Below are 12,063 nucleotides of genomic sequence, written 5' to 3'. Positions count from 1 at the left end.
TTAGCTGGTGACTAAATGGTCATCAGTTCCATTCTTAACATCACCCATGACACATGAAACCTTTATTCCTCAAATGTTTAAATGTCTCGCTTCTTACTTTAAACTTATGCCCTCTAGTTCTAGACTCCCTTACCCTGTGAAAAAGATTCAGATTATCCCTCATCAATGGGAAAGATGATGGAGGCAATGGTGGCAGACTAGTGCAGCATCAGTATCGCCGGGGGAAGGCCAAGGCTGAGCGGCAGAAGGTGCAGGATCTGGGCCAACAGCTGCCCCACGGTACACGTTAGTTTTCCCCCACAGGGCCAGACCCACCGCTTGGTCCATCCACCCGCGAAACCATTGAGCGTCAAAGATACACTAATGACTGGGATTATCCATGTAGCTACGAGGAAAGGCGGCAATATTGGGGGGAACCCGCGCCTTGTAAGGAAGGGCGCAAATGGAAATTATTACTTCAATGGGTAACAGTGCAAAGTGTGGAGGCACCATAAGATGCAGAGGTCCCAGACATGGAACTAAAGTGTTAACGCGGGTGATTCTGAACGTCAGGGGGTTGCTGGCCTTGTTGCAATAAGTATGGAATATCGAAGTAGGGAAGTAGTGATGGAGCTTTGAGGCGCTGGCGAAAGATCAGGCGAAGCTTTGCGCACGGTTCTGGTCCCCATATTTAAGAAACGTGCTCGCATTGGAGCTGTGCCGTGGGCCGGGGGGGGGGGGGGGGGGGGGGGCTACAGCCCATACACTATTTTGGTGAGACATGCTTTATAACCCGAAATTATCCGACCCGCAGGCGTATTTCTCTCTTCCACCGAGGACCTCCGACATCCAGACTCTCTGAACAAGCGCACAGGGAGCGCGGCAAAACCACGACCAGCCGTGGCGGAAACCGACTGCCCCCCCAAAACCCACCCTCCCCTCCGCTCAACGGCCGTTCAATCACAGTGAGGTTCACAGTCGAGATATGGGGCAGTGAACGAAGCGCTGTGATTAGCCGCCGAGCGGGAGGGAGGGTGGGCCCCGAGAGAGAGAGAGAGGGGGGGGGGGGGGGGTTGATGGGGAATATATCCCCCCACATTGAGTTAAGGAGTGACCTGTATTATCCCCCAATTTTTGGAGGTGGAGCAACACCAAAAAAATAATGATTGTTTCCTGCCTCTAGCGTGTCCAAACCCTTAATAATCTTATATGTTTCAATTAAAATCTCCTCTCATCCTTCTAAACTCCAGAGTGTACAAACCCAGCTGTTTCATTCTCTCAGCATATGACAGTCCCACCATCCCCGAAATTAATCTTGTAAACATACGCTGCACTTCCTCAATAGCAAGAATGTCCTTCCTCAAATTAGGGGACCAAAACTGCACACAATATTCCAGGTGTGGTCTCACTAGGGCTCTGTACAACTGCAGAAGGACCTCTTTGCTCCTATATTCGATCCCTCTTGTTATAAAGACCAACATGCCATTCGCTTTCTTCACTGCCTGTTGTACCTGCATGCTTACTTTCATAGATTGATGTACAAGGACCCCCAGATCCCGTTGTACTTCCCCTTTTCCCAACTTGACGTCATTTAGATAGTAATCTGCCTCCTGTTTTTGCTACCAAAGTGGATAACCTCACATTTATCCGCATTAAACTTCATCTGCCACGATGTGCCCACTCCCCCAACCTGTCCAAGTCACCCTGCATTCTCATAGCATCTTCCTCACAGTTCACACTCATTGAATATATTTTAGGATTAGAGTGTTAGACACTTGGTCACAAGGTGGAGGAGGGGAGAGGGGGGAGGATCGCTGAAGGTCAGATTGGATCAGCTACGATCTAATGAAATGGTAGAGCGGGATGGAAGGGCCGAGTGGCCCGTTAAAGACTAAAGCAAGCAGGTGCGAGACTAAAGGGTTGAAGAGTTGCAGATTGTGGTGCCCGAACAAGTCTGATCTTGAGGATGCGGAAGTGTTTTCAGTACCGGTCCGAGAAGGCAGGGGGAATGGAGCGGTTAGATCACACGACAGTTTCTGGCGAAGGGAAGGGACATCCATCGTCACCCGGGGCCACGGAGACAGGGGAGGTGATCCTTGGTGTCAGGAGCACCACCCCTCGCTCTGACCACCGCGGGAGAGGCGCCACTGACGGGGCCCGATCCACGCAATCCTCTCCCAAGCGTACGGAATTAGCGGTGAAACATCGCAGAATAGTCGCGGTGATGAGGATTTGGAGGCGCCGTCCCCTCCCCGATTACAGCGTCCCACGCCGATCGCCACTTTCATCGCACCGCCCAAGCTCTTAGCTTCGCCTTTCTTCACCCATCTTTGGCAAGCTACCACCTGCCGGCTGCCAGAGGACGCGGTGAGCCGATCACGGGCCCCCCTTCCACTCGGCTCCCCGGCGACACATTGATCTGCGCTGAGACACCGAACCCCGCTGGGAATGAGGGACCCCCTAGAGTGGATAGGAGTAACATCACAGATGACCCAAGTGATGACCACCGAAGATGGGAGACTCTAGGGCACAACGTGCTGGAGGGACTCAGTGGGTCTAGCAGCATCTAATGGAGCTTTATCGATAGGTGGCGTTTTGGGTCGGGACCGTTCTTTCGACCAGTATATGGGGGGTGGGGAGGGGGGTGGAGGAAGCTGGAAGGGACGGGAGGCTGGACAAAGCGTGCAGGTTGACCAAGCGGGGATGGGGCGGGGATAGGCTGATAGGTGGACAAAGGCCAGGGATTTAAGCAAGTGTGAGACTAGAGGGTTGAAGAGTTGCGGATTGTGGCACCAGAGGAAGGAATGTGGGAGCGGGGGAGGGGAGAAATAGGTACGCGTAGGTGGGGGCGTTGAGGCGTCCTTCATCCAGTTTGCGTGCGGTCTCACTGTGGCCCAGGGCAGAAAAGTCAGTATGGGAAGGGGATGCTTAACAACTGGCAGATCCGGTTGGCCTCGATGGACCAACGCCCCCCTGTGCCCCAGCTTTACCTCCACGATTTCCAACTGTTCAAACCTTCTGTCACACCTTCTTGCTTTAATATCTGGCCTTTGTTCAAACCATATGTCCATCACCCCCCACCCACCCCACCCCACCCCACGCCTGTGTCCACCTCGCCACGCTTTAACCTACTTGTCGACTCTCCCAGCTTTCTCTTCGCCCCCCTACAATCAATCTGAAGAAGGGTCCCAAGCCGAAGCGGCGCCTATCCATATTACTCAGAGGCGCTGCTTGACCCACTGAGTTAGTGTCCTTTGGTGTAAAGCAGCATGTGCAGGACTTTGTCTCTCTATGGTGGATCCCAGGCTTGAATGGCTTTATAAGGAGGAAGCAGGAAGATTACGAATACACCAGCTATAATCTCCCAAAGGTACACACAAAATACGGACGTAACTCAGCGGGGCAGGTAGCATGATCACCAATGCATCCACCATTTCCAGGGCCACCTCCTTGAGTACTCTGGGATGCAGACCTTCAGGCCCTGGGGATTTATCTGCCTTCAGTCCCAACAGTCTACCCAACACAATTTCCTGATTAATGTGGATTCCCTTCAGTTCCTCCCTCACGCTAGATCCACGGTCCCCTAGTATTTCTGGGAGATTGTTTGTGTCTTCCTTAGTGAAGACAGAACCAAAGTACTTGTTTAACTGGTCTGTCATTTCCTTGTCTACCATTATAAATTCACCTGTTTCTGACCGTAAGGGACCTACATTTGTCTTCACTCCACGCCTCTTGAAGAGCGGCGCTGACTGACAGGAGCCACTGAGAATGAGTGTAGATGGAAGGAGAATGCAACATTCTGACGCACGGCCCAATAAACACAGGCAAGATGTGTAGGGAGGAACTGCAGATGCCGGTTTACACCGAAGATAGACACAAAATGCTGGAGTCGCTCAGCGGGACAGGCAGTAGTTCTGGAGAGAGGGAATGGGTGACATTTCGGGTCGAAAGCCTTCTTTGAAACGCCAGCCATCCCTCTCCAGAGATGCTGGCTGTCCGGCTGAGTTACTCCAGCACGGCGTGTCACAGGTAGATATAAGGCACCCGCCGTGTCAGATTATGGAAAGAGCTGAGCAACTTCCAAAAGCAACAACAAGCAGATAAGGCTGAGAATGTTAAAAAAACAAACTCTTTAAGGACATAGACCTGAAACATGAACTGTCTTGCTGTCTTGCTGTCTTTTTCTTTTCACGGTCTTGCAGAATTTGTTTTGTGTTGTGTGATTCCACGTGCAGGATTTTCATTGTATCTGTACCTCACGTACTCGTGCACGACAATAAACTCGACTCTCTTTACACAGATACTGCCTGACCTGTTGCGTGTTTCCGCACTTTCTCTGTTCACTTTCAATTTCCAGCACCCGCGGTTAAGTTTTTGATTTTCATTTGTTTTAATGCAGCATCGTCAGCAACATCGGAAGGGAAGGACCGCAGAGTCTGGGCACAAACTGTATTTTTAAATTGAATAAAGTTTACACCTGCAAATGCCGGTTTACACAGAAAAATGGACGCAAAATGCTGGAGTCGAAACCCGAAACATCACCAATTCCTTCGCTCCAGAGTTGCTGCCGGTCCCGCTGAGAATTTTGTGTCTGTCCAAGTTGAACGATCCCGGGAGAGGATCCCGGTTTAAAGGCCCGGCCGAGTGTCCTGGGAGAGGGTCCCGGGTAATGGTCCTGGCCCGTCCTGCACCAGGTCTCGGTGCCGCTGGAGAATCTGCTACTCCGTGCCCCTCGGACGGCCGGAGCACCTCACCCCTTCCCCGGCTGCCAATCTCCCCGGTCCTCCTCTCCGCTCCCGGCAGCACGGCGACCCAGCACCCAGTTCCCCGAGAAAAGGAGGCGTTTACATCGACCTGCAACAACCCCACCCCCCTCACTCCACCGGCTCCGCTTCCCTCACCCCGGCCGCCCAGTCCGCGCGTCGCCCCCGCGTCCTCGGTGTCCCCTGCGTCTGATCCCACTGGAGCTGGCATTCGGCCCATCAGGCCTGTCCTACCATTCAGTCACACCAGGATTTCTTGGTCCTCCAAAATATTCCAATGGATTTTAAACTGGAGGTGGTGGAGGGAGGACTTAAGCCAGGAAGGGGTTTTGGGAAGAAAGAGCTACCTTAAATTTAGTTGCATCTGGTTGGGTAACTATGGTAGGGTGAAGATTATTCCGTGCTTTAATTGTGCGGGGGAAGAACTTATATTGACCTCAGTACCACCTCCCCGCTATTCAGCAAGATCATAGCGCCTCCACGTTCCCAGGAGCCGGTGATACATCTGAAGAAGAGTCTCGACCCAAAACATCACCTATTCCTTTTCTCCGGAGATGCTGCCTGACCCCCTGAGTTACTCCAGGTTTTTGTGTCTATCTTGGTTATAACTTCTCACCCCCTGCATATTAAGTCTCCCCCTGCCTCATCGCCCTCTGCAGCGTCTGATCTCGGTGTTAAATGTGTGAGCCCGTATTATTAACCAGTGATGTCCAGAGCTGGGGGAATTCTGCCTGGAGCGTCTTTCCGCTTCTTACCCTTTTCTACACACATTCCCTACCGCCCGCAGCCCTGGCCAGCAGATGGCAGCAGCGGGACCTCGGCTGTGAGCTCTCACATTACCAGAGAACGGGCAGGTATCGCCCCCCTGTGGCTGACATTCCCGGGTACTGAGGTACTGGCGCCCTCCACTTTATTCCTTCTATCTCAATGAACATTTCGTGATCTGACTGCTTTAAGTGAAGACATTCCACGGTTGGGAATATTGGGAGATTTAATTCCCAAAAATTAATTAATTCAAAAGATCCACTATCCTACTCTGTGGAGTCTCTTCCCTCTATATCCCATCGAAACTGCTGAACTGCAGTGCTCCAAAGACGGGTGTAATCGTTTACTGCACATCTGCATGGATATGCAGAGAATGGAAGGGTACGGATTATGTGCAGGCAGATAAGAGTTGATTCCGCACAGACATTGTGGACCGAAGGGCCTGTGCTTGTGCTGTATTGTTTTATGTATGAAGGAACTGCAGATGCTGGTTTACACCAAAGATAGCGGGAGAGAAGGGATGGGTGACATTTTGGGTGGAGATACCTCTACAGACTGAGAGTCAAGGGAGAGTGAGACACAGAGATATGAGACACAGAGATATACAGAGTCTATGTGCACATACTCCCACCTCTGCAGCCTCCTGCAGTCCAGACCTCCCCCTGCAGACACTTAATCTGCACTCACATCCCAACTACACATTTTATTTGTGACTCACTCACAGTGCTTCAACCCAAGTGACCCCAGACCTTCGGCACGTTGAGAGCAGCTCCACAACCCGTCCTTGTCAAAGCCTTTGGTCAGTCCCATTGTCATGTGCCTGGGCTCTCCCCAGATGGACCATCACAATCAGGATTTGCCAATACCTGTATTACCGTCACTGCCCCCTCCATGAGTCGGTTAGTCCAGTACTTGGTATTTTTTGGAAATATTAAAACATTCAACTAAATGTAAATGTTGTTTTGCAACTTTTAGTCCCCATTTTCCGTTACCCCTCTGAAAGTCCCTACTTCCCCCTCACTCCCATTGACTCTACTGGCAGCCCCTCCCTTGCCCCTCTCTCCCATTACCCCGTAGTCCCTCACTCACCCTCACTCCCATTACCCCGTAGTCCCTCACTCACCCTCACTCCCACTATTCTTGCATTGTTCCTACCGTTATATCAGCAATCCCTCCCTTGCCCCTCACTCCCATTACGCAGCTGCCCCTCACCCTTATTACCCCATTCACTCCTTCATTCACCCTCATTCCCATTACCCCAGCAGCCCCTCTCTCACTTGGCCCTCAGCCCCAGTGCCCCCACTGGCACCCCTTTATGCCAGGCACGTTATATCGAGAGACTGTGTTAAATTATGCTGGTGGGGGAACTGTGGAATGTCTTGGCTTGAAAGAGAAATAACGTATATTTACACAGAACCGTTCCTGACCGAGGAATGACCCGGAGTGGTTTATAGTTGGTGAAGTAGTTCCAAAGTTGTTGATATAAAAGTCAGAAAGTGTTTTACAGTGTGTGTGTAAGGAGTGAAGGAAGATTGAATCCAGACCAAAGGCTTGGTGACCTTTGTCGTTACATTAGGTGTGCATAACAAACAGATTTACGAGGAGTGTGAGGCCTCGACTAAACAATGGAAGCAACCAGTTACCAGGCAACATGCAACCTGATTTGTACGAGCGGCTGCAGCGAATTCAGCGGGAGGGGGAGAGGCGCAGGGGGAGGCTGGCTGGGCGCCACTCACATGCCCTGCAGCGATATAGTGCTGGCACATTGGCGGGCAGGCAGGCAAGGCAGCCGCGGCGGAGATGGAAGCAGTCTAGTGCAGAGGGGGGAGAGAGCACAAGGCTGTACGCGGGTGAATGCCCAGTTGCCTCGGCTCCTGTACTCTCCAATAACCTCTGATGAAGTGAGAGAATGGGATCGCTGAAAGTCTCACCTTATTCAAATATCATTTGCCAGGCTTCTTCCCCCCGCACCTTCTCCCCAGCTCGTTATGTTTTCTTTCTCCTTTTCACTACCTCGATGTATTCGTACAGGATAATTTGACTGGAGAGCAAGCTAAGTTTTTCCACTGCATCTCAGTATATACCAATACCCACACCGATATCAGCTCCCAGACATAATACACACTCCTTAAACGAGACATGAACCCTGTCACACGACACACTATCAGCCCGGCTTACTGAAGACTTTCAGCGACCCCATTCCTCAATTCCCGCGTCGCTCCTACACTTGAATAACTGGGTTAGAGGTGCGGACATTGGAAGGGGAGGGGGGGGAGGTGGAGGGGAGTGAGGGGGGGGGGGGGGGGTAGGGGGAGAGGGGAGGGGGGGGGAGGGGGAGGGGGGGGGGGGGAGGGGGGGTTGGAGGGGGGTTGGGAGGGGAGGGTGGGGGGGGAGGGTTGGAGAGGGGAGGGTTGGAGGGAGAGGAGGGGATGGAGGGGAGGGGTTGGAGGGGGGGGAGGGGGGGGGAGGGGGAGGGGAGGGTGGTGGAGGGGAAGGGGAGGTTGGGGGGGGGAGGGGAGGGGGTTGGAGGGGAGTGGAGGGATGGAGGGGAGGGGGGTGGAGGGGGAGGGGGATGGAGGGGAGGGGTGGAAGGAGGGGGAGGGAGAGGGGGGGTTGGAGGGGAGGGGTGTGGGTTGGTGGAGGGGAGGGGAAGGGGAGGGTGATTGGAGGGGAAGGGGGTGGAGGAGTGTGAGGATGGAGTGGGAAGGGCAGAGAGCAGCAGGTGAGAGTCTAACACCTCACGACTTGCCGGGTCAGGTCGTGGGTTACAGCGCCCACCAGCTGGCAGAAGAGACCGCCCCAAAGCCGCCGGTGCTCGGGGTCGCCGCGCCGGCCCCAGTGGGCAGCGTAGACGGACGCCAACAGCAGCTGCTCGAAGTTATCCATTTCCAGTGTGTCTCCCTGAATCGGCACGTTGGCGAGGGTGTTGGCAATGGCGTGGCGAGTTTTGGGAACACGCCCGTTCACTATCCTGTGGAAGACCTTGGCGGGGCGAGTCGAAGCTAACTCTTCATCCTCCAGAGTCACAGTGTGGTTCTGTCCGATCGCCAACCCCCCCGACAGGAACTGAGGAGACACAGACAGAGACTACACAGTGATGGGCGGCTTCTGGATATCACTCATTCTGTGCACCTTGTTAAATGCAATCCATCATGTATGTGTGCATGTGTGATGGTATGATGGATGTATTCAGTACACGGTGTGCAGTCAGCCTAGGTCACAGTCAGTGCTTCAATGCCAGAAAAAATCTATCTTACTTAATAAAATATCGTCCTTTCCGTTCTTCTGAGAGATTGATTGTCGGTTAAAATAGCAAACACATATTTTCAGTAAAATGGAGTGCACTGTCTTATAGCTGAGTGAGAATCTGAAGAAGGGTCTCGACCAGAAACGTCACCCATTCCTTCTCTCCAGAGATGCTGCCTGTCCCACCGAGTTATTCCAGCATTTTGTGCATAACTTGATTAATAGTGCACTATCCAAAAACTCCGTTTCGAACATTACTGATCATTTGTTTAATAGTGCAAGAGAGAACTGCAGATGCTGGTTTACACCGAAGATAGACTCAAAATTGTGGAGTAACTCAGTCAATAGACAATATACAATAGGTGCAGGAGTAGGCCATTCGGCCCCTTGAGCCAGTACCGCCATTCAATGTGATCATGGCTGCTCATCCACAATCCATACCCTGTTCCTGCCTTCTCCCCATATCCCTTGACTCCGCTATCTTTAAGAGCTCTGTATGGCTCTTTCTTGAAAGCATCCAGAGAACCAGCCTCCACCGCCCTCTGAGGCAGAGAATTCCACAGATTCACAACTCTCTGTGTGAAAAAGTTTTTCCTCCATCTCCGTTCTAAATGGCTTACCCCTTATTTTTAAACTGTGGCCCCTGGTTCTGGACTCCCCAACATAGGGAATGTGTTTCCTGCCTCTAGCATGTCCAAACCCTTAATAATCTTATATGTTTTAATAAGATACCCTCTCATCCTTCTAAATTCCAGAAGCCCAACCGTTCCATTCTCTCAGCCTATGACAGTCCCGCCATCCCGGGAATTAACCTGGTGATCCTACGCTGCACTCCCTCAATAGCAAGAATGTCCTCCCTCAAATTGGGAGACCAAAACTGCACACAATACTCCTGGTGTGGTCACACTAGGGCCCTGTACAACTGCAGAAGGACCTCTTTTCCCCTATAGTCAACTCCTCCTGTTATGAAGGCCAACATGCCATCTGAAGAAGGGTCTCGACTGAAACGTCACAAATTCCTTCTTCCCAGAGATGCTGCCTGTCCCGCTGAGTTACTCCAGCATTTTGTGTCTATCTTTACTTTGTTTAATAGAATGGGACGTCCTGCAAATTACTGACATACACAATGTGCGAGTATCTGAGAGTGGGCATGTATTTTTGTGTGTGTGGTGAGCCTGTATGTCTGTGATTGTATGCATCTGTGATCCAGTGACTAGGGGTGTGAACATGAATGTATTTGTCATGTGTATATTGTCTTTGAGCCTGTGCAAAGTGTGAGTGGAAATGAGTGTCAGCATGTGTGTGGGTCTCTGAGTGTATGGATGTGTGTTTTGATCTGTGAACATGTGCTTGTGTATTGGAGCATGTGTGTGTACTTCTATCTGTAATTATGTGCATATGTGCACATGTGTATCTGCAGCATACATGCGTGTGTTTTTGTGAGCATGTGTATCAGCTGATTCAAGTCTGGATGTAACCAATATTCTCCTCCATCCCCCACCAGGAAGGTCTTAAAGCCCTTTGTTTCTTCCTTGACCTCAGAACCAGCCAATTTCCCTCTACAACACTCTCCTCCGCCTTGCGGAGCTGGTCCTCACCCTCAACAAATTCTCCTTTCTCCAAATCAAAGGCACAGCTATGGGCACCCAGCTATGGACCCCAACTATGACTGCCACTTTGTAGGCTAGGTTGAACAATCCCTGTTCCAGGCGTACACTGGCTCTATCTCAATTCCATTGACAACTACATTGGGTCTACCTCCTGCACCCATACAGAACTCGTGGACTTCATTAACTTCATCACCAATTTCCAACTTGCACTCAAATTTACTTGGACCATCTCTGACACCTCCCTCCCCTTTCTTGATCTCACCGTCTCCATCACAGGAGATAGTCTATCGACTGACATTTATTACCCACTGACTCCCACAACTATCTTCACTACACTTCTTCCCACTCTGCTTCCTGGAAGGACTCTATCCCCTACTCCCAATTCTTCCGTCTACGCCGCATCTGCGCCCATGATGAGATGTTCTATACTAGGACATCCTCATCCTTTAGGGAACAAGGGTTCCCCTCTACCATCACAGATGAGGCCCTGACTCCTGTCTCCTCGGTACCCTGCAGCTCCGCCCTTGCTCCACCTACCCTAGTCACAACAGAGACAGAGTTCCCCTAGTCCTTACCTTTCACCCCATCAGCCGTTGCATAGGACACATAATCCTCCGACATTTTCGCCACCTCCAACGGGATCCCACCATTAGTCACATCTACCCATTTCCACCCCTTTCCGCCTTCCGCAGAGACCGTTCCTTCCACAACTCACTGGTTAACTCATCCCATCCAACCCAAATCACCCCCTCCCCAGGTACCTTCCCCTGCAACCGCAGAAGATGTAACACCTGCCCCTATACCTCCTCCTTCGACAATCCAGGGACCCCAACAGTCCTTTCAGGTTAGGCAGAGGTTCACTTGCACCTCCTCCAACCTCATCTACTGTATCTGTTGTTCAAGATGTGGACTCTTATACCTCGGCGAGACCAAACGCAGACTGGGCAATCGTTCCGCTGAACACCTTCGCTCAGTCCGCCTGGTCTCCCGGTTGCTAAACATTTTAATTCTCATTCCCATTCCCACACAGACCTTTCTGTCCTGGATCTCCTCCATTGCCAGAGTGAGGCTAAATGCAAATAGGAGGACCAGCAGCTCATGTTTAGGGCAGCAGTGGTATGAATATTGATTTCTGTAACTTCTAGTAACTCCAGCATTCCCTCTCTCACCATTCCTCCCCCACCCAAGTCGTACCAGCTTCTCTTTGTCACCCAACAAACAAATAACAATGGCCTGTATTCTTTATCATCATTACTTTTTTGCATAACTGTCATTCATTGTTTTATATGTCTCTACATCATCGTCTATATCTCTCATTTCCCTTTCCCCTGACTTTCAGTCGGAAGAAGGGTCTCAACCCAAAACGTCACCCATTCCTTCTCTCCCGCTGAGTAACTCCAGCTTTTTGTGACTATTATTTTATGCCTGTGGTTGTGATAGCCTCTGAGTGTGTACCCAGGTCTGTGTGGCCGTGTACATTCCTGATGTAAGCAAGTTTCTTCCCTTTGTCGCTCCATGTTTGTTTGTCAGCCTGTCCTTGTGTTTGTGTGTACCTGTGGGCATTAGTCTGTAGCTTGTGTGTCTGTGGGAACCCGTGTGAGTCTTGTGTATCCATTGCCCATGGGTTTATGTGTGCCATGCATTGATGAGCAAATGTGTGTCTGTGGGTGTGTCGGTATGTCATTGTGCTGATGTTTGCA

The 12,063-nt window shown here is 51.3% G+C and overlaps 1 protein-coding gene across 1 annotated transcript in view; it reads right to left on the bottom strand.

The window, feature by feature from the left end:
- Positions 1 to 8,148: 8,148 nt before the first annotated feature.
- Positions 8,149 to 12,063, bottom strand: part of LOC129705898 (protein FAM180A-like) — a 12,927-nt gene continuing 9,012 nt past the window's right edge. The window contains exon 3 of the mRNA XM_055649799.1: positions 8,149 to 8,573. Coding sequence (XP_055505774.1) covers positions 8,238 to 8,573 — 336 coding nt within the window. The 3' untranslated portion in view covers positions 8,149 to 8,237. The remainder of the gene's footprint in view (positions 8,574 to 12,063) is intronic.

Source organism: Leucoraja erinacea, chromosome 18 (assembly GCF_028641065.1).
Source record: "Leucoraja erinacea ecotype New England chromosome 18, Leri_hhj_1, whole genome shotgun sequence".
In the NCBI taxonomy this organism is placed as follows: domain Eukaryota; kingdom Metazoa; phylum Chordata; class Chondrichthyes; order Rajiformes; family Rajidae; genus Leucoraja; species Leucoraja erinaceus.
The sequence above is the reverse complement of the archived record's forward strand: the minus strand, read 5'-3'. Positions and strand labels throughout refer to the sequence as shown.